Genomic DNA, 20,941 nt, shown 5'->3' with positions numbered 1-20,941 from the left:
ACTCTTACCCTCCCACGCTTCAGCAGCCCTCAGCGGAGAGAGCATGTGCTCTGGGCATTGTTTTACGTGGATCTGTTCTTGCTGGGAGCTGCTCCATGTTCACACTGAGTATGTCCCGTGGGAGCCCACACCTGTGGCTCTGGAGTCCCTTTCTGAAGGCAGTCTTGCAGGCCTAGTGACAGCCTGGCCTGGGTGCCACGGGAGGGAGGAGGTCATCTGCTGGGGGCTTTCCGGTGCTGTGACACAGAGGACGTGGCTGTCTATGCCGGAAGAGGCATGGGCACCACTGGTGGAAGCACTGCGGAAGGTTGATGCAGGATCTGTTTGTCTGTGCAGGTGCTGTCTCTACCCACACTCCCACGACACAAAATGCCCTTCAATGGTGAGAAGCAGTGTGTGGGCGAGGACCAGCCAAGCGATTCCGACTCTTCCCGGTTTTCTGAGAGCATGGCTTCTCTCAGTGACTACGAGTGCTCCAGGCAAAGCTTCACAAGTGACTCCTCCAGCAAATCCAGCTCTCCTGCCTGTAAGCCGACAGGGAGCAGAGCCTGGGGGGTGCTGGGCTTGATTCTAGACACACATGTTTGTTTTTTCTTTCAACCAATATTTTAAAAAATATTTATTTATTTATCTGACTGGGCCAGGTCTCAGTTGCAGCCTGCAGGCCCTAATTTTTAGTTGCAGCATGCGAACTCTTAGTTGTGGCATGTGGGATCTAGTTCCCTGACCAGAGGTCAGACCTGGGCCCCCTGCATTGGGAGCATGGAGTCTTAGCCGCTGGACCACCAGGGAAGTCCCTAGATGCATGTTTGAGTGAGAGCAAAGTCCTGACTTCCCCTCCTTTCTAGACATACTGGAATGTCACTGGAAGGGCACCCCAGCTGTCTTGTACACACTCTCAGCAATAAATAGCCACTAAATATTAAAAAGCAGAGACAGTACTTTGCCAACAAAGGTCCATCTAGTCAAAGCTATGGTTTTTCCAGTAGTCATGTATGGATGTGAGAGTTGGACCATAAAGAAAGCTGAGCACCAAAGAATTGATGCTTTTGAACTGTGGTGTTGGAGAAGACTCTTGAGAGTCCCTTGGACTGCAAGGAGATCAAAGCAGTCCATCCTAAAGGAAATCAGTCCTGAATATTCATTGGAAGGGCTGATGCTGAAGCTGAAACTCCAGTACTTTGGCCATCTGATGTGAAGAACAGACTCATTGAAAAAGACCCTGATGCTGGGAAAGATTGAAGGCAGGAGGAGAAAGGGACGACAAAGGATGAGATGGTTGGATGGCATCACTGACTCGATGGACATGAGTTTGAGTAAGCCCCAGGAGTTGATGATGGACAGGGAAGCCTGACATGCTTCCCTATGAGTCCATAGGATCTCAAAGAGTCAGACAGGACTGAGCAACTGAACTGAAGTGAAGTTTACAGTCTGTCTGTTTTTATTTTCATCACTGTCTCTGATCTCTGGTTTGACTGTCAATCAGGTCTTCCAACCCCGCCCTGTCTTCTCTCTCACTTGGTGGAAAACTACTCAAGATCTTTTTTTGAGTCACATTCAAGGAAGAATTCAAATCGGTCCTTTCTGATTTACATGGAAGGAAACTTGCCCCAACTCAAGGGTCAGGCAGGAAGTGAAATAATCTAATGGGTTTCCTGCTGATTTCAAAAACCGTTGTGCAAATCACTCCAGCAAAGGGGTGCCCGTGAGGAGAGTTACTACACTAGGGATGTGAGAGTTAAAACATGGCCATGGTGAAGGGAGATATCTTTTTCCTTTTTTGTGTGTGGACACTAGAGATGTGCAAAGCAGTGTATTTGTCTTTCATTTATTTATTTTAGCTTTTTAATTGACATTTTATATAGAAAATGTAACCCCTTAAGTTGTCAGTGCAAATGCAAGAGAGAAGCAACTAACATTTAATATGATCAAATGCCCCCTTTGGAAAAAACTTGTTTATCTGTTTTATTTAAGTTAGTACATTCTCATTTTTCAAAACATGGAAAAGTAGATAGAAAAGAAAATATTGCCTGTAACGTCACCCAAAGATGACAGCTGTGACAGTGCTTTGTCATATTTTCATTCTTCACATAGACATACATGTGCACATATCTGTGTACTTTTTTTGCTTACTATTATAACTAAAATATTTACTCATGATGTTTTTTTAAACATTTTTATAACTACTTATTACTTCATCAAGTGAATACACCATCAGTTTATTTAACTTCTGTTTATCATGGGGCATTTAGTTCATTTCCTTTTTTTTTTTTTTTTTTGCTTAAAAAATAGTGCATTATGAACATTGTGGTACATATAGCCTTTCAAGGAATTCCTTTTATATAATTAGATTCCTGGACTAAAGGGTACAGACATTTTCAAGGACAATGTTAATGGGGAAGAGAATTGGCAAAAGAATTTATTAGCAGCCAAAAGAATTTATTAGCTTTCAGTGCTTTTTCTCATTCTTTATACTATATACAGGGTTGATGTCTCCAGCAGGGCACCTAGGTGTCCTGAAAAAGGATTTTACTAATTGCGTACCACCATTCCTTCCTCCTCCTCTTCTTCCTCTTCCATCTCCCTCTTCTCCACCATCTCCTTGTCTTCTCATTTCTGAAATTATTTTAGATAGCAAAGCATTGGTGGCAGTCAGCATTATTTAAGGCAATGGTTTTTAATTAACAGAAGCTGAGAGTTCCAGGAATGATTTCAAAAAGACATGACTTACTAGAATAATTTTTGAATAATCTTTTTCAAATAACTGAAATAATTCTTTACTCCCTATTGCCTACTGAGAAGTAGATGATCAACTTATCAGATTTATTTTAATTATCTACATTTATGGAATTTTTGCCATGTTCCTTACTTAAATTATCTTGTTTAATCACTTCAGGACAGTCCTTCAAGCAGGTTAAGTTATGCTTCAGTGAAGTCAAATGGTAACCACTAATTAGCAAAACTTAGAATTGTGCTATACTGCGTATACTTTTAGATATTGTAGTTTTTAAAAAAATCAGTTAGTTCATAGTGAGCCACCTTAAGTTAATGTTATGAATTACAGTATAAAAAGTAGTCCAGTTTCCTGTAGAGTACACGTAATAGATGCAGATAGTAGTATGTGCTGAAAAATGAAGCAACTTAATTTTTAAAAGTAACTTGTAATAGCCTATATTAAAAAAAAATTCCTAAGAAACATTTGACAGTTTATTATCAGTACAGTAACTGAAGCTATCAAAGGAATTTCTAAATTTTTGAAGCCATAAGTATCAATCATGGGAATCTGCCTGCTTTAGTATACATTCTTCTTACTTGTAAAACCTTGAAAATAACATGCTGGAGTAGCGTAAGCCTTGTGTTCGTCAGAATGTGTCACTAGTGTGCGTCACTAGTCGGCAACTCCTCTTCCACGGCGTTAATTGGTTTTTGTTTTCTTTTCAGCAACGAGCCCTCCCAGGGTTGTGACATTTGACGAAGTGATGGCTGCAGCAAGGAACTTGTCAAACATGACTCTTGCTCACGAGATAGCTGTAAATGAGAACTTTCAACTAAAACAGGATGCCCTCCCTGAGAGCAGGTAACCTGGAGGCATCTGTTGTGCATGAACCATGCTGCAGACTCTGTGTGTGTGTATGTGTGTGCCCTGCAAACACAAATATTCACACTGATTCCTGGACAGTCTCGTATAATGTCTACTGGGAGTTAACAATACAGTAAGCCCCTACAGGTGAACCTTCAAGTTGTAAGCTTTCAAAGTTACAAATGTGCCCCTGTAGGCCAGCTGTTGGACTGTGCTACTGTACTTTTAAAGGTACAATACTGTAAGATTAAAAATGTTTTATTTTTTGTGTGTGCTTGTTTTTTGTGTATTACTTGTGTGGAAAGTATTATAAAACTGTTACGATATAGTACTCTATAGCCAACTGTGTGAGTTGGGTACCTAGTCTAACTTTGTTGGTGCGGGCATGCTGTCGCTTCAATCGTGTCTGACTCTTTGCAGCCCCATGAACTGTAGTCCCCCAGGCTCCTCTGTCCATGGGGTTCTCCAGGCAAGAATACTGGAGTGGGGTGCCATGCGAACAAACTGGACTTACGGACAAGCTCTCAGAATGGAGCTCATTCATATATAGGAGACTCACTATATTTAGTTCTCTAATAAGTTCTTTTGTTTTTAAAACCATTCTTCTAAGTATATGTCACTCATAGAGTTTTAGAATTCAGTTTATATGTCACTTCCTGAGCGAAGCTTTTCCTGACATTCCTGAGCCCACTAGACTACATGAAATCACCTTCTAAAGACTCCTGTAGCGCCCTCTCCCTCTGTCTTGTTGAGGTGTCTTATAATTTTAGGTTCAATGTCTGTCTTTTCCACTGGACCCAAAGCCCTGTTAATGGAGAAGCTATGTCTATATTGTTTGCTCTGTTCTTATTGCCCAGCAGAGGGCCTGACACGTAGTACATGCTCAAGAAATCTTTTCAGTCTGACTTATTAAAAACTGATATTCAGATTGTAAAAGACAAAGGAATGCAACTGAGTTGCCAGAATGATGAGTCTATCTAGAAGCCTCTGGATGTAGGAATCCCGACAGCATAGGTACCCCTGGTTAACATCATGCCCGAGGGATCTCTAGTTAGAGCCATGTCCTTATACCCCACCTCAGTCTTTCCAGTTTTGGTCATTCACAAGTCCCCTGGGACAAAGAGAAGAAAAGACTTGCAGCCATGACTGCAGATAAATAAGCTTTAGAGGCAAAGTTGGCCCATGGATAACCACACTGAATCTGAAAGCTCACAGTGCCGTTTATAAATCAGGAGGCGTTCTCTCCATCAGTGAAGACAACATATAATATTTGATTCCATTCAGCAAGTTTTTGTTTTAACGCAGGAAAAGAATAAACATAGTAATTTTCCTTTTTAAAAATATGGATCATAGTCCTCCTTCTGGGGATGTTGTTCATAATAATCATGAATACTGTTTAAGATTACTGGCCAAAGTAGGTGTGTCTGTTTGGTTTTCTATGGCGACTGCGTTTCACTACGATCCTTTTTACCAGCTCTGCTACTCTACCCCTAGGCCAGGTCACCATCGTCTCTGACCTGGACTCTTTCTATCCTAGCTGGTTGCCCAGTCGTCATCCTTAGCTCCTGGCAGTCCATCCTCCACACGCACAGGCAGCCACAGTGATCATTCTAAAGGCTAAATCAGATTAAGTCATGATTTTGCTTAAAACCCTTCAATGGTTCTATCACACTTAGAATAAATATTCCAACTCTATAGTATGACTATCAAGGCCCTCCTTCACCAACTGTGTCTCTTATTCCTTCCCTCCTGCTTGCTTCGGCCACACTGGCTTCCTTGCTGATCCTGTGCCACACCAGCTTGATCCTATCCTGAGGATTTTTTTCATCTTCCTTTTTAATGTTTTTCCCATAGGTCTTTACCAGCTGCTTTCTTTTCCCCATTTGTGTCTCGGCTCTAAGGTCACCCACTGTCTTAGACAAGCTTTCTTCTACCACCCCATCAAGTGGGCACCCTCTTCATCACTGTGGACCACACTGTCTTCCTCTGCCTTCCTCATGCCTCTGAAATTGTCTTACTCATTGTCAATGTGTTTTTTGTCTTTCTGTCTCTGCCAACATATAAGCTTTTTGAGAGCAGACTGTTTTCGAATCACCCCAGTGCCTGAAACAGGGCCTACCACATATTGAATTTTGAATAAACACTTATTGACTAATAAAAATGAATTTCTAAATTTAAAATGAGTATGTTTTATGAAGTGCAGCAAAAGACAAATTGGGAATATTTGTGCTTTAAATTCATAAGTTGCAAATACAAACTGAATGAGGGCCCTTTATGATCAGACAGACCTTGGGGTTTGAATCCTGGCTCTGCTGAGACTGTATCTGAGCCTCACATTCTCCACAATACTCACCCTGAATGCCTGCTCCTGGGCATGTAAGTGCCTTGCACATGAGTACTTTGATACTGTGGAAGATAGGAATTCCCCTTCTCTTCATTTTCTGCCATGGCTAGAAAATATGACCAAGAGAAACAGACAGGGTTAGGACACATTGCCTTTGCTTAAAAGTGAAATAGTATAGCATTAGCTGTTGACTTTTCAGATGATCCTCCACAGTGGACAAGTTGTTACTATTTTTTTTTTTCATCAAAGCATCATGCTTTATTACTTGTGACAAATGAGGAGACCGGCAATTGCTCTCAAAGCACTGTCTCCTTTACTGTTTAAAAAATGGCTGACTCATATTTTACCAAGTATTTTCTTGAGGAGAAACACTTGATAAAATAAGTCAGATTTCTGATACTGCGTAGGAATGCTTATAAATGATTTGATTGATCTCATCACTACCCACCCCAAATTAGAAATCTAAAAAGTTTGGGAAACTTAAACCCTGATAACCTTCAAGGAACTATAAAGTTGTTTTAGCTCATTCCTGATTGGTCCATTCAAGCCAAGTACCTGAGGCTTGTAAAGTCAAGAGCAAAAGTCCATTCCTGTAATGTTGGCCTTTCTAATTGTTCTATAATTGCTTGAGAGCTTCAGACATTGGGAATGGCCTTTATGTTGAATAAATCTACTCAGGCAACTAGACTAAGTTTTAACATTTAAAGTGGCTGAGTAGAGTATAGTATTTGCAGTTACAAAAACAGTTTTAAGTCATGCTTCTCAGAAAGCTAGTTTTTATTTCCAACATTATTGTGTATTTTAGCTATTTGAGCTTTAAAAAGAAAATATAAGTGATATGCTTAACTGTCAAATTATCAATTCATTCACCATGCATTCAGTAAATCTTCAGTAAATACCAAGCACTATGCTAGGTATGATGGCAGGTACCTAGAAGAAGAAGTGGCCTCTATCTGAGAGAGGTGCATAGCCCTGTGAAGGAGAGAAACTTAAAGTAAATTATAGTTCAGGGAAATAAGTGCTTTTCTAAAAGCAGTTGCAAAATGGTATAGGAGTTCAGTAGGGATGTGTATTTTAACATGCACCTATTTTGGGGCATTGACATTGACAGGATAAAGCAAGGTGGCCACCTATTCTATTGTGAAGCTTTTCTAGGAAGGCTCCTATTTCAGAAATGTGGTCTGGCCAACTTTAAATGGGACATCTAAGCTGGAGCTGGCAGGCATTCAAATGCATGTCTCCTTGGGGCCAATCTGTTCTGTTCCATGCCACAAAATGTCTGCTATTACAGAAAGAACAACTTGGCCAACTCATCCCAAAAACCTAGACCAGGTCTGAATATCTGTGTAGAAGACTAGCTGCAGGAACTTCCCTGGTGGTCTGGTGGTTGAGATTCTGCTGCCAATGCAGGGGTCACAGGTTTGATCCCTGGTCTGGGAATTAACACCCCACATGCTGTGCAGTGTGGCCAAAATATTAAAAAAAAAAAAAAAAAAGAAGGGTGGATGAGTGAAATATGGTATCTCCTTAGTACAGAATTTTATTTATTTTTAGTACAAAATTTTATTTATTTTTATTTTTGGCTGCATCTGGTGTTGCTTTTACATGGGCTTTCTCTAGTTGCAGTGCATGGGCTTCTCATTGCTGTGGCTTCTCTTGTTGTGGAGCACAGGCTCTAGATGCGGGCTTCGGTAGTTGTGGCACACAAGTTCAGTCGTTGTGGCTCCAGGCTTAGTTGCTCCATGGCATGTGGAATCTTCCCAGACCAGGGATCAAACCTGTGTCTGCTGCATTGACAGGCAGATTCTCATCCACTGTGCCACCAGGGAAGTCCTAGGACAGAATTTTATGAACTTGTCGAAAGCTATAGGAAGGAAGCACTTAAAAAATTTAGGGGAGACACTTAAGACAGAATATTAAATGAAAAAAGTATATAATATTGTACAGGCCACTACTAAAAAATTGTATTAAGACCATTCATTGAAATATGTCAAATATGTCAAAAGATTAATAATAGAATTATGAGCAGTTTTTATTCTCTGTTTTTTTTTTGCATTTCCTAAGATTTCTACAATGAGCATATTTCTTTTATAATTAGGAAAAATAGTGCTTATGTAAAAAAAAGTGATTCATTTCATTCCCATAGCTTGGCCGGTCGAGTGAGGCACATTGTCCATCAGGCCTTCTGGGATGTCTTGGAATCAGAACTGAATGCAGAGCCTCCTGAGTATGAACACGCCATCAAACTGTTTGAAGAAATCAGAGAGGCAAGTTGATGTTGTCTGTATCCATTAGTAATCCTCTGCCCCCACCCCGCCCCAAAGGCTGTTTTTCTGTTCTCTAAAGAGTACTGGAGGCTCTTTTTGAAACACTGAGCCAGTTCAATCACTGGAAGAGTTTTTGCCTGCACCTCTGAGAGGAGAGTGGAGACGGGGCAGTGACCAGAACACAGGCCAGCGCTTAGCTGGTAGGTGGTGGCTGTGGTGCTTCAGGGCACAGAGCCCAGGTTAGAGAGGTCTGCTTTAGTGAGTGATATGCTTCTGCTTTCTCCTGAGTCTCAGTCTCCTGAGTGAGTGAAGTGAAAGTCGCTCAGTTGCGTCCAGCTCTTTGCGACCCCATGAACTATACAGCCCATGGAATTTTCTAGGCCAGAATACTGGAGTGGGTAGCCTTTCCCTTCTCCAGGGGATCTTCCCAACCCAGGGATCGAACTCAAGTTTCTTGCATTGCCAGCAGAGTCTTTACCATCTGAGACACAAGGGAAGCCCAAGTCTCCTGTGTAGTTGCAAGAATTAAATCAGATGACAGTTATGGCTAACATTTCACAAGACACTTGCTCTGTGCTAAGCACTAGAGTATTCATTTATTCCTTACCATAATGCTGTGAGGTAGTTATGCCTGTTACTATTTTGTATAAAGAAACAGTTCTCTGACTCATCCAAGGTCACACAGCTTGGAGGGGCAGAAGGTATTTGAACTGAGGCACTCCTGCTCAGAGCTTGTGCTCCTAACCACATGCTGTGTGTATAAGTACAGTGTCTGCTGTGTCATGAATAGGTTGCTCACATAATATGTAATGTGCGTGCATGCATGCTAAGTTGCTTTAGTTGTGTCCAACTCTGCAGCCTTATGGACTGCAGCCCACCAGGCTCCTCTGTCCATGAGATTATCCAGGCAAGAGTACTGGAGTGAGTTGCCATGCCTCCCTCCAGGGATCTTTCCAACCCAGGGATCGAATCCCTGTCTCTTATATCTCCTGCATTGGCAGGCGGGTTCTTTACCACTTGTGCCACCTGGGAAGCCCATAATATATATTTCACATGTAAATATACTGTATTATACCAATGGGGCCCATGGGGGTGTTACTATTTGCCCTTCTTTAAAAGGTTCTTTTGGATCCCTGATCTGCAACTTTTTCTTTCTTTACATGATTTCTCTGTAAACTTTTTAAAGTTCTTTCAATACTATTGCTTCCTTGCCAGTTATTTTCATTATGATGGTGTTAGTAACTTCCCACAGGAGGGAAGGGAAGGCTTTTATTTAGAAGATAGAGCTTTCTTTTTAGGACAGGACCCTGTCACGCTTCTCTGATCCACCACCAAGTCGGGACAAACTTCCATGATATCCAGGGCATTCACATACTGAGGGCAGGGAGCTTGGTCGTCTAGACAATGAAATTTTAAAAATGACAGCCTTTCTTCATGTGATGATGCTATTCATTATCCCTGTGCAGATTCTCCTCTCTTTCCTGACTCCTGGTGGCAACAGGCTTCGCAACCAGATTTGTGAAGTTTTAGACACAGACCTCATTAGGCAGCAGGCTGAGCACAGTGCTGTTGACATCCAAGGCCTGGCCAACTATGTCATCAGTACCATGGGAAAGCTGTGTGCCCCGGTGCGGGATGATGACATCCGGGAGTTGAAGGCTACCAACAACATCGTGGAGGTGCTGAGGTTAGTGCTGGCTGCTTGCATTTCCTGAAAGTACCTTTGAGTGCATTCAGAAGGGAAATGTGGGAATTGAGGGGCACAGAGTAGTAACTGGTCTCCCAAAGGAATCCTTCACCCTAGGGAAAACCCTTCACCTGACTAAGCAAGGGGTCAGTCAATCATTTATTGTGTGCATGGAACTTTCACGTAGAATGAGCAAACAAGGGTGTTATTTGGCAGCGCTGGGCCCTAGAGATGCAGTGATGAAAGGGACAGATATGATCTCTGACCCCAGGGAGTATACAATTTAATGGGGAGACAACCCTGAACAAGGAATTACAGTTGTGATAGAGTGCTATGGGAGGGGAAGTAGAGAGGATTAATAGGGCCCCTGCAGAGGCACCTAATCTCCTCAAGGATACAGGAAGCCTTGATCAGGTAGGGTATTGGTAGCTGCATTGACATGTAAACCTTGAATTCTCAGTGATTTAACCACTGTTTGTTTCTCACTCACAGCACAGTCTGAGTCAGGGCTTCTTGGTCAGGCAGCCTTCCAAGCGCCATTCAGGGACCCAGTCTCCTTCTCTCCTCGGCTCCACCCAGGTCTTTGGAGTCCTTTACATTCAGCTGGTGAATGGGGAAGAGATCATGAGGAAGGCATGCTGCTGCTGTTTAGTCGCTCAGTGGTGTCTGACTCTTCTGCAGCCCCATGAGCTGTAGCCCACCAGGCTCTTCTGTCCATGGGATTTTCCAGGCAAGATTACTAGAGTAGGTAGCCATTCCCTTTTCTAGGTGATCTTCCCAACCCAAGGGTTGAACCCACATCTCCTGCATTGGCAGGCAGATTTTTTTCTTACCACTGAGCCACCCGGGAAGCCCTGAGGAAGGCATATTAAATGTTTAAGCCCCTCGGCCCAGAAGTGACATATTCCACTGACTATGCCTGGTCCTGTGGTCCCCTGTAGACTGAAGTGGGTCTAGGCAATGTGGTTGCGCTGTGGAATCACATTTCCCAGCCACACATCCACACTGCAGAAAGGGAAACAGACCTTTGGTGGTTGGCTAGCTAACTGCTGCAGCTTCCTTAAGGAAGTGATGTACACAGTAAGATCATAAAGACTCTAGTTTGGCTGTGTAGGCAACAACTTCTTTGTGATCCCAGAGGAAAGAGGAGTCTACAGTACTTTTTGCCATTGAGGCAAATTCTTCTCCTTTTTTTTTTTGTTTTGTTGTGTGAATACAGCCACATAGAGAATTAAATTTCATGTAATAGTATTGGAAAGGGAAGGGGAGGAAACTGGTTTGCATATAGTAAGTTCCTTATTTTCTGACTTTGGGAAAGTTGACAATTTCTCAAGTCACACTTTTTTCATCTGTAAAATGGGTTGTAAATATCCTTAAGAGTTATGCTCAGCTCTGGCAGGTTGAGATTCTTCAGCTGTGGAATCCTTGCTTTGAATGATCTTATTGCCCATGTGTGATAATCAAATCTGTGGTGTTCATCTTGCTCATATATTGAGCACCTAGTGGTTGGTACTGTCCCTGCATTTCTAATACACTATCTCATTGACTCTTCACAACATCTCTACAAGGTTGATCTTGTCCGTTTCTTTCACAGGTGAGGAAACTAAGGCTCAGAGAGATGGAGTAACTTGTTTCTGGCCACAGAGCTGGTCAGCTGTAAAGCTGTTATTGAATACAGGGCTACCCAACTCTGAAATGCAGTGTTTTCCCTGTTGCTTCACTGCCCTGTCCTTTTCTTTTTTCTTTTTTTCTTATTTCTTTAGGGATAGAAACAGGGTATGCTATATTCAGACTCCTTAAAATTTCAGGGACTTTCAAAAGAAAATTCCTTCTTGAATCTCTTTTTGTCTCATTGTTAAGATTCATTGTTTATACTTCTTAGTGTCTGTCAGTCTATGGCTGAATGTAATGAATCAGTTGGAAGTATATTTGCTAAAGCAAATACTCTTGAGATCTCTGGAAGAATACATTTGGAATGCATGTGTAATGCCTTTTATGAAAAGTGTCCTTGTCAAAGTGATTGGAATTTCAAAACCATTTCGGAGATGTTTATCTTTTCCAGCCTGTAAAATAAATAATAGTTAATGAATTTCAGATGATTTTCTTGATAACCTGTCTAACTATTTTAACTATGAAATTTTCAGACAAATATTTCATGTCCTGGACCTCATGAAAATGGACATGGTAAATTTTACAATTCGGAGTCTCAGACCACATCTTCAACGCCAGTTGATAGATTATGAGAGAACCAAGTTCCAAGAAATTTTAGAAGAAACTCCAAGTAAGTAAAATATGTGTGGATATATACTGAAGTGGGGTGAAATGTGGCATTTTGGTTTTTGATATCTTAAATATTATTTACAAAGACTTTGGGCATTTCTGTTCAACCTTTTTTTGACTTCTAAAATTAATATCACAAACTCACAGCTTTAACTCTGACTCCAGGAACTGCACTAAGCACTACTCTTTATGCATTAAAAAAAAAAAAGAAACATTTATTAACCACCTGCTGTGTCCCAGATACATCTTGGGTGCTGTAGATATGACAGCGAAAAAAATTAAGTTGCAGCTCCCAAGGAGATGGCTGAGTAGGCATAACAAAAAAACAAGCATATGTGGTCAGATGTGTTCTTTAGTGCTATGAATAAAAGTAGGATAAAGAAACAGACAGTAATGGGGCAGGAGTGAGGATAAGAGGTGAGTTTTTTAGGTGAGGTGGACTGAGAGGCCTCTCGGAGAAGTAACATTTGAGCAGAGTTTGCAAAGGAATGAGGAAGGGCCATGTGAAGATGTGAGGGAAGAACATTCCAGCTAGAGAGAGCTGCAAGTACAAAGGCCTTGCAGTAGAACCTTGCTTGTGTTTTGCACAAACACAGGGCCGACAGTGAGGCTGGAGTAGAGTGGGCAGGAAAGAGTGGTTACAGTTGAGGCCAAGTAGTAGACCGAGGCAGTTCCTCTAGAAGCCTTGTGAGGAAATAAGAGGAATTTGGGTTTCAGTCCAAATGTGATGGGAGTCATTGGAGAGCTTGAACAGGGAAGCAGCATCTGCTTTTTATTTTTAAAACATACTCTGGCTCCTGGGTAGAGAATAAATCATATGAGCGCAAGAAGGGAAACAGGGACACCAATTAGGTGGTATCACAGATGGCAAATGGTCCAAATGGTGGTGGTAGAAGGTAGTGAGAAGAGATCAGGTTCTGGTTGTATTTTGAAAATGGAGTAACAAGATTTGCTGCCAGTTGGATGAGGGAAAAAAAGAGTTGAAGATGACTCTAAGCAACTTGATGAATAGTGATGCCTGTTAGTGAGATGGGAGAGACCCAGGAAAGGAGGGTGAGAGATGGGATGAAGTCAGAGTTTAGTTTTGGACCTGTGAACTTTGAGATCTTGTTTGACATCAATATGAAGATACTAGGAAGGGTTTAGGAATGAGACTGGAGTTTGGGGGAATGGTGAGCACTGGGAGTGAACATCTAAAGCCATGGAACTGGATAGTAGCTGACACATAGAGAATGCTTACCATATTCTAAACACTTTACCTGTTTTAACTGATTTAATATTTATAAAAACTTTAGGAAATTACTTCCTATTTATGGATGAGGAAACTGAGACATAGAGAGCCTCAATCACTTGCCACCATAATACAACTTGAGAGCTATAGAGCTGGGACTCAGCCCAGAAGTCTGACTCCACACTCCTGTCCACTCCATGCTCTTCTCCCAAGGTTACCCTGGGTGACATTACCTAGAGCGTGAGTGTAGATACTGAGTGGGCCTGACCTGGGACTCTTGCACATCTAGAGCTTAAGAACAGAAGAAGGATCCAATAACAGAGACTGTGTAAGGGTAGCCAGAGAGGGGAAGAAAGACAGGAGAGGGTGGTGTCCTGCAAAACAAGTGAAGAAAGTGTTCAGTGATCAGCTGTGACAAGTGCTAAGTGGTCAAGAAAGATGAAGACCAAGGCTTGATCGTGGTATGAGACCGTATGAGGCTCCTTGGTATCTGTGATGGGAGCAGTTTCAATGGACTAGTGGGCATTAAAACCAGACCAGAAGTGGGAAGAGGAGGAAGTATTACCTCACTAAATCCTCACAATTCCTCAGTGGGGGAACTACTGTTATTCCCTTCATTCCACAGGTGAGGAAACCAAGATGCCAAATGTTGGGCAGCTGGCAAAAGGCTAGCTCACTGGTTCCCTTATTAGCAAACTCTTGACAGCAGCCTCTGGGCTTCAGTTGCAACCACAGTCTAAGTCTGGGTTAGGTGATTCCCCCATATCCCACCCCCGCCCCACCCCATGCCACCTTCCCTCTCGTGGACTGAGCTCTTCTGTCAAGATTGTCAATATGATAACCTTATGTATACAGAGCCAAACACATGCCTCCTTTAAAGGAACTCCAGCAGGCTGGAGCCTGTCCAGGAAAGAGGGCAGGGGCCATGGAGGGTGACGTGAGAACAGTCAGTGAAGCTGGGCCCATAGTGCCTGGTACCAGGGAGACTTGGGTGGGCCATGAGCACTGCCTGCCCTGTGGTTAGTGATTCAGGGCTTTGGTTAAGTTCTGAAGGGCAGACTAGGACCCATGGGAGGGAAGTAGCCAACAGCCAATTTAGACTTTCCTAGCAGCTGAGGCTGCTCTTTTAACTTCAGAATGAACTCCCTGTCACTCATAGTAGCCCATGCTAACTAACATTTTGTTTGTGCACTTACTGTGTGCCAAGACCTTATTATGTGCCAAACACCTTACATTTATTAGCTTATTCAAGCTTCACAAATCACCCTGTGAGACTGTTATCACCCACTGTTTATAAAGGAAGAAATTGAGGTTAAGGTAAGAGACTGCTAGTGGATGGAAGAGCCTGGATAGCTCAGGTGTGTCTCTGCCCCAAAGCATATGCATTTAACCACTATGCAAAACTGACTCTCTCCAAACAGTATACGGACTGTATTGGGGTATTTGCAGTGAAAGTTCTAGCACTGAGTGGCAGATATGACTAGATGATGTCTAAGGATCCTTCTGCAACAAAAATTCTCTTGACTTTAGGGTTACATTGTTTTGGTTTCAAAGGCAGAGAGGGATTATGGAAAATAGAACCCTGCATCCACCCTGGATCTGAAACCTGAGCTATTAATATGATAACCATGTTCTTAGCAGCATTTTCCTGAGACTCCCTTGTTGGTTTCCTTTGTGGCCCTGTGTGTTCATGTACATGTGTACAAATGTCTCCATGTCTTAAGTCAAGATGGGCCTGTAATCTTGAACAAATCCCTTAATGTAGGGTTGAACTACAGTTTTGTTCATCTCAAATCATTTGTTTCTCTCCTTGAAATCCAGACTTAGTCACTTGTATTTCACTCGTTCCTTTCACATTGACTTGGATATTTCCAGAGATTTAAGAATAGAATGAATCCAGCTGTGCAAATAGGTCATTATTGCCCAGCTCTAAATATGTTCCCAGACAAATCAAGAGTCCAGGAAGCAGAGTGTATGTCAGCTGTTAATTATATCCTCAAGTCATGCTGCCAAAAGTCGGCCACTGTGCCCTGCTATCAAAATAAGAGTCTTACAGTACTGCACAGAAGTACAAAAGTGTTGGATTTTTGTGTGTACATGGTTTTTATAAGATAATTATTTGGAAAATCAATATTTAGAAGTACTCTGGGTTTCCTAGTTGACTTCCCAAAAGATTGTATTTTGCCAACAGAGAGATTTTATGTCATCTCCCTACTTAAAATACACCCAAGAAAGCCTTATGCAGTGATTGGGTTCGTGTCTTAAATGTCAACAAAATAAGCACATTAGATCCAACAACTAAATTATCTGTGGAAAGAATGGCACATAACCCTCAGGCCACAAGTGATTTTTCAGATACTCGGAAAGAAAAGGTTTTATTTATTTAGATCATCTCTTATATCTGATAAAATGTTCTCAGGAACTTCATGTGATTCAGAAATCCTCATGGGACATAAATATTTTTCAAAAAATATATGAAATTGCATTACGGTTGTCTTTGCCTGGCACCCAAGGCATTCAGGAAATATTTATGGAACATTTTAGAGATGAGCAAGCTGATGCTCAGCAGCGACCTGCCCAAAGACAGAGCCGCGCAGCCAAGAAATAGCAGAGCTGGGACTGGAAACCAGGTCTCCCCTGGCCAAGCCAGGAGTAAACCAAGCTGCTGCCTTCGTTCCTCTCTTTGGATTTTTCAATTTTGTGTTGTATCAGCTGAGTTATATCAGAGGCAACAGAAACTCACTGGCTGTTTTAACAGAAAAGGAAGTGAATGGAAGGAGAGGACAGTTCACAGAAAAGCTAAAATTACCTAAGTCTGCTCAAGGCCAGAAATCAGGAGGGCATCGGGAATCTGGAGAGGAAAAAACAAGGGGAATTTCCCAGCTGTGTCCTCAGCTGGTTAGTGTGCACTTCAACACGGGCCATCCTTGAACGCTGTAATCATCATTCAGAGTCCCAGGAAAGAGTCTGATGGGCGTATGACTCAGCCAGGCCAACCGCTGGGTAGGGAGGTTGCCTGGTCCTGGTCATGGAGCCTCTAATTAACATCCGCAAAAAGCATGGAGTGAAGGAAATGATTTCTCAAAATCAGTACCAACAAAAGGGAAGGAGAGGTGTCGCCAGGCATAAAAGAGTGGACATCACGGATAAGCAGACTACATTCTTCTAACTGAAAATTGGGATGTTGTGAATATTTTCCAGAATATTGAAAACAGGGGCCAGGCTAGCTCTCGGTCTTTACAATTCTGAACAGCCACCATTCAATAATGGTGCAGAATACATGAATGGGAGTCCCTGGCATTGTCCAAACCTTTAGATAGCCCCTATTTTCAATATTCTGGAATTTCAAAAGAGTTGGACATGACTGAGCATCTGAACACACACTCACACACACAGCACTGGCCTAATAAGTACAGTAGGAAGTGTTCCCTCCTCTTGCTTTCTGAAAGCTTGCAAAAAAACACCTTGTCTTTTAGTTTGATTTGCATGCACTGTGTCTATCAGTAAAAGGGAAAGATATCTTCAGGTGTCAGGGACCAAATCAATTTGTCAATCTGAAGGAGACTATTTGAGTCAGTCCTTAAGCGCATGGTTAACTCCAGAGATAGTGAATTAAAAAGGAAACCTGCCGGGTCTCATGCCAGATATAGAGAGCAGAAGCTTTTTGAGAAGCTACTAAGTGACAAGTACTACTGGGAAAATGTTTGATTAGTTTCCAAAGCAAGGTACAGTATCTAGTGTATAGTTGGTGCTCAGTTTGCCTTTGAAGAAATTAGTGGAGAGGCTTTTTTTCAGATGAAAAACCAAGTACCAGTGTCTCCTAGGGTTGATCTTGCTCTTGGAGCCACTCAGAGCAGCTGATCTTCTTGCTTATGGGAGTGAAATCTCAGCAGCGTGCATGTGTGCTGAGTTGTGTCCAATTCTTTGGGACCCCTGGACTGGGGCCCCCAAGGCTCCTCTGTCCATGGGATTTCCCAGCAAGAATACTAGAGTGGGTTACCATTTCCTCCTCCAGGAGATCTTCTCGACTCAGAGATCGAACCCATGTCTCCTGCTGCTCCTGCATTGGCAGGTGGATTTTCTTTACCAGTGAGCCACTTCGGAAGCCCCTGAGATCTTAGCAGATCCCTCAGAGAAAATCCTTGTTTCCCTCTAAACTCTTGTTCTTTCTGTTTTACCAATTGTACTCATGCCTGGTTACATATAAGGATCACCTGGAGTGTTTAAACACAGATGCCTGAGCCCATCTCAGGCTGATTAAATCAAAATCTCCAAGAGCCGACACACAAAATCTTTCTTTTTTTAAGTTGATTCTACCATCAGCCAGGATTGAGAACCTCTGTGCTACACTGTTGCTTTTGTTTGAGATAACTAAATGGGCTTTTAAATGTGTCAGTTGTAAATGATTACACTTGTAGTATAAATGCATATTATTGCCACATTGTAATTATACCTGTGATGGTTTCCACTCTTTCTCTCTGTTGGATCTCTTTTAAAGACTGCAAGTCTTTTACTTCTTTATAAACAAAACTGGGAAAACCAAGAACAACATTTGCCAACTGAAGAGAAGTAAAGTTGTGAAATTCTGGGGGTGGTGTTGCTTTAGTATAGCAAATGGAGCTGCTCATAAATTACCCCTGTTTAAGGGCTGGGTCTGATGAATTTCAGGGTGACTATTCTTTATTTCATTCACTGAGCTTTTTGTTTTTGTTTTTTTTTTTTAATCTGCACCTGTGTTCAGTCTGCATTTTAAAGCAATTGACACCTTATAAATTCTATCAAATGCATACTTTTAATAAGAAATGTGGCCTAAAGAGCAATTTATTTCTAGGGGGAAACCTTAGAACTGGGTCTGAAGTAAAAAAAAAAAAAAAAAAAAAGTGTTCATATCAGCATATTGGGAAAGGCATAGCTCGATCAGACACTGATCAAGACACTCCAAGGGGTCTGGAACCCAAAATGTTTAATCACCACTGCTTTTAATCACCACTGCTTTTAATCTAGATAACTTTTCTGCACAAGACTCAAGGTCATATATGAGCTGGCCTGTCTGTCCATCTGATGCTATCTGCTGCAACTCTTTCCTCCCTTCCCTGCTTCTTTATGGACCAGCAGTACAAGCATCCAAATTGCCATGCTTTCTCCTTACGCCGTCTCTTTGTGTGGTCTGTTCTCCTAGCCTGGAGTGACAGCTCTTGCCTCTATCTGCCTCGTGTCTTGAAATATCACTTATGGAGTTCTTCCTCTTAGACTCTACCATAGACAGCCTCTCCTCCCTCCACCCCCACTGCGCCTTCCAGTACTCCCTGTCTTCTGCTGCAGTTGTGAGCTTACGTGACTGTCTGCCCACCTGGACCACAGGCTCCTTGAGGATTGTGGCCGTCTTACCATTCATCATGTGTGGAACGCACAAATGAAGGAGTCTATCAGCCATAGGACAAGTCTGTGGCCTTTTCCCTTGCAGGTGCTCTTGATCAAACCACAGAGTGGATAAAAGAATCTGTCCATGAAGAGTTACTTTCTCTTTCTGAGGCTACTTTAACGCCTGGAGCTGAAAACCACTCCAAGCCAAGCCTGAGTCCTACATTGGTGCTAAATAATAGTTACTTGAAACTGTTACAGTGGGATTATCAGAAAAAAGAATTACCAGAGGTGAGTGATTTTTTTCCCCCTTTGGCTTCCCTCAAGTTTTCAATACTCTAATTCTTAAGTTCAAATAGTGCCTGTCTGTGTTGCATGTAGTTTAATGACCTTAACTGGAATCGGATGAAAAATGGGGGTTTGGATGTAACACTCCTGATTTTACATGTTCATGGTACTGAGCTTCCCTTTCTATTTTTACATCTTAAATAAATATGCTAGACACTCATGACAGATGGAGCACGTCTTCAGGAACTGACAGAAAAGCTGAATCAACTGAAAATGATTGCCTGCCTGGCCCTTATCACCAACAACATGGTGGGTGCTCTTACAGATGGCCAACCTGAGCTTGCAGTCAGACTAAAAAGGATTTCAGCTGTTCTACTGGAAGGCATGAACAAAGAGTGAGTTCCAGCATTTTTATCTGCTCTCCCTTGTATTCCAGCACTGCATGTGTTTCAGAGAACATGAATAACCTTGGAAAATCTGGATGTGGTATTCAGGACCGTGCTTTAGAGAAGCTTAGCTCATGCCTTCTTTTCCTAGAGTTTCTTTTCATATCTCTGAAGGCTTAGATGTCCCTCATTGGTAGGGAGAGGTCTTTTCCATAACAGGTGCCAGGGTGAGTGTAGTGTTTCCACTTAGGACGGATGTGTGTACAAGCTCTCCTTTGACAGTGCTGTGGAAAAAACAAACAATACCCAGAAATTTGTCATGCTCAGTGTCTGTCAGAGAGGCTTTCTGATTCAGTTGTTCTGACTCCATCATTTTTCTGCAACAAAATGTTTACCAGCTTCACAGATCCAGCCTCTGTGAAGTCTACAGAAGTAGTGACATCTCTGTCCTTCAGAGATGTTTTACAAGTCAGTGAAAGTTTCGTCTTTGCCAAATTCATTTCTCAGTATCAAACCATCATTGAATATTAGAATCCCATTTCAATTTTGCATTATTGGGAATCCTGTCCAAGTCAGAAAATTTCTAATCCTGGCCAATGACCGGGTGTTTCCATGGGTCTCCTATGTGCCAGCTCCTCTTGCTGACCATCCTCTCAGGTGTTTTCAGGGACTTTACACCTAATACATCCAACATCCCATCCTCCTGCTTATTATTCAGAGAGCACATGGATGACTTGATAAAATCCTAGAATCTTAAAAGCCAAACTAGCCCAAGTGGTTCCGGCAATCCAGAGTTCTCATTTTGACCTAAAGCCCAGAGAGAATAGGATTTGCCTTGGACTGTTCACCAAGAAAAGGTCAAGCCAAGGCCCGAGCCCAAGCCTGACTGTCAAGTCCCTGCCCTTTCTGCTGATCCTGGCGCTAACCTGCCAGGCTCTTTTCTTTCACATTCCAGGACCCAAGACCTGTAAGGAAAAGAAACCTGCTCTGGTTTTGCAGAACCCTTCTTTTAGCATTTCCCCACACTGAGTAACCATTACTTCCCAGGAATTCTAATTTATTAAGCCTTTAGTGAGTCCCCAAATACTGCTTAGTGTTAGCTGCTCAGTTGTGTCCAACTCTTTGTAACCCCGTGGACTATAGCCCAACAGGCTCCTCTATTGATTGAACTCTCCAGGCAAGATTACTGGAATAGGTTGCCATTTTCTACTCCAGAAGATCTTCCTAACCAGGGACTGAACCTGCATCTCTGCGTTTCTTGTATTGGCAGGCAAATTCTTTACCTCTGAGCACCTGGGAAGCCCTCCAGTACTGCCCAAGTATTCACATGAAGCACATAGCAAAATGGTTACTAAAAGGACAGGCTTTTGGGTTAAACAAACCAGGGTTTAAATCCTAGCTGTGCTACTGACTTGTAATGTACCATTGAATAAGATCCTGAGTCACTCTGAGTCTCATGGCCTCACTTGTAAGAAGGGATATAAAGATACCTACCTTAGAGTTATGGCAACTTAAGA

At 42.3% G+C, this 20,941-nt stretch overlaps 1 protein-coding gene across 4 annotated transcripts in view; it reads left to right on the top strand.

The window, feature by feature from the left end:
* Nucleotides 1–20,941, top strand: part of TCP11L2 (t-complex 11 like 2) — a 42,445-nt gene that overhangs the window by 12,609 nt on the left and 8,895 nt on the right. For all 4 annotated transcript variants that reach the window (XM_020883174.2, XM_020883172.2, XM_020883173.2 and 1 more), the window contains exons 2-8: nt 337–526; nt 3,442–3,577; nt 8,071–8,191; nt 9,658–9,878; nt 12,023–12,159; nt 18,854–19,041; nt 19,252–19,433. In XM_020883174.2, coding sequence (XP_020738833.1) covers nt 370–526; nt 3,442–3,577; nt 8,071–8,191; nt 9,658–9,878; nt 12,023–12,159; nt 18,854–19,041; nt 19,252–19,433 — 1,142 coding nt within the window. In that variant the 5' untranslated portion in view covers nt 337–369. The remainder of the gene's footprint in view (nt 1–336; nt 527–3,441; nt 3,578–8,070; nt 8,192–9,657; nt 9,879–12,022; nt 12,160–18,853; nt 19,042–19,251; nt 19,434–20,941) is intronic.

Source organism: Odocoileus virginianus, chromosome 23 (assembly GCF_023699985.2).
Source record: "Odocoileus virginianus isolate 20LAN1187 ecotype Illinois chromosome 23, Ovbor_1.2, whole genome shotgun sequence".
NCBI classification, from domain to species: domain Eukaryota; kingdom Metazoa; phylum Chordata; class Mammalia; order Artiodactyla; family Cervidae; genus Odocoileus; species Odocoileus virginianus.
The sequence above is the reverse complement of the archived record's forward strand: the minus strand, read 5'-3'. Positions and strand labels throughout refer to the sequence as shown.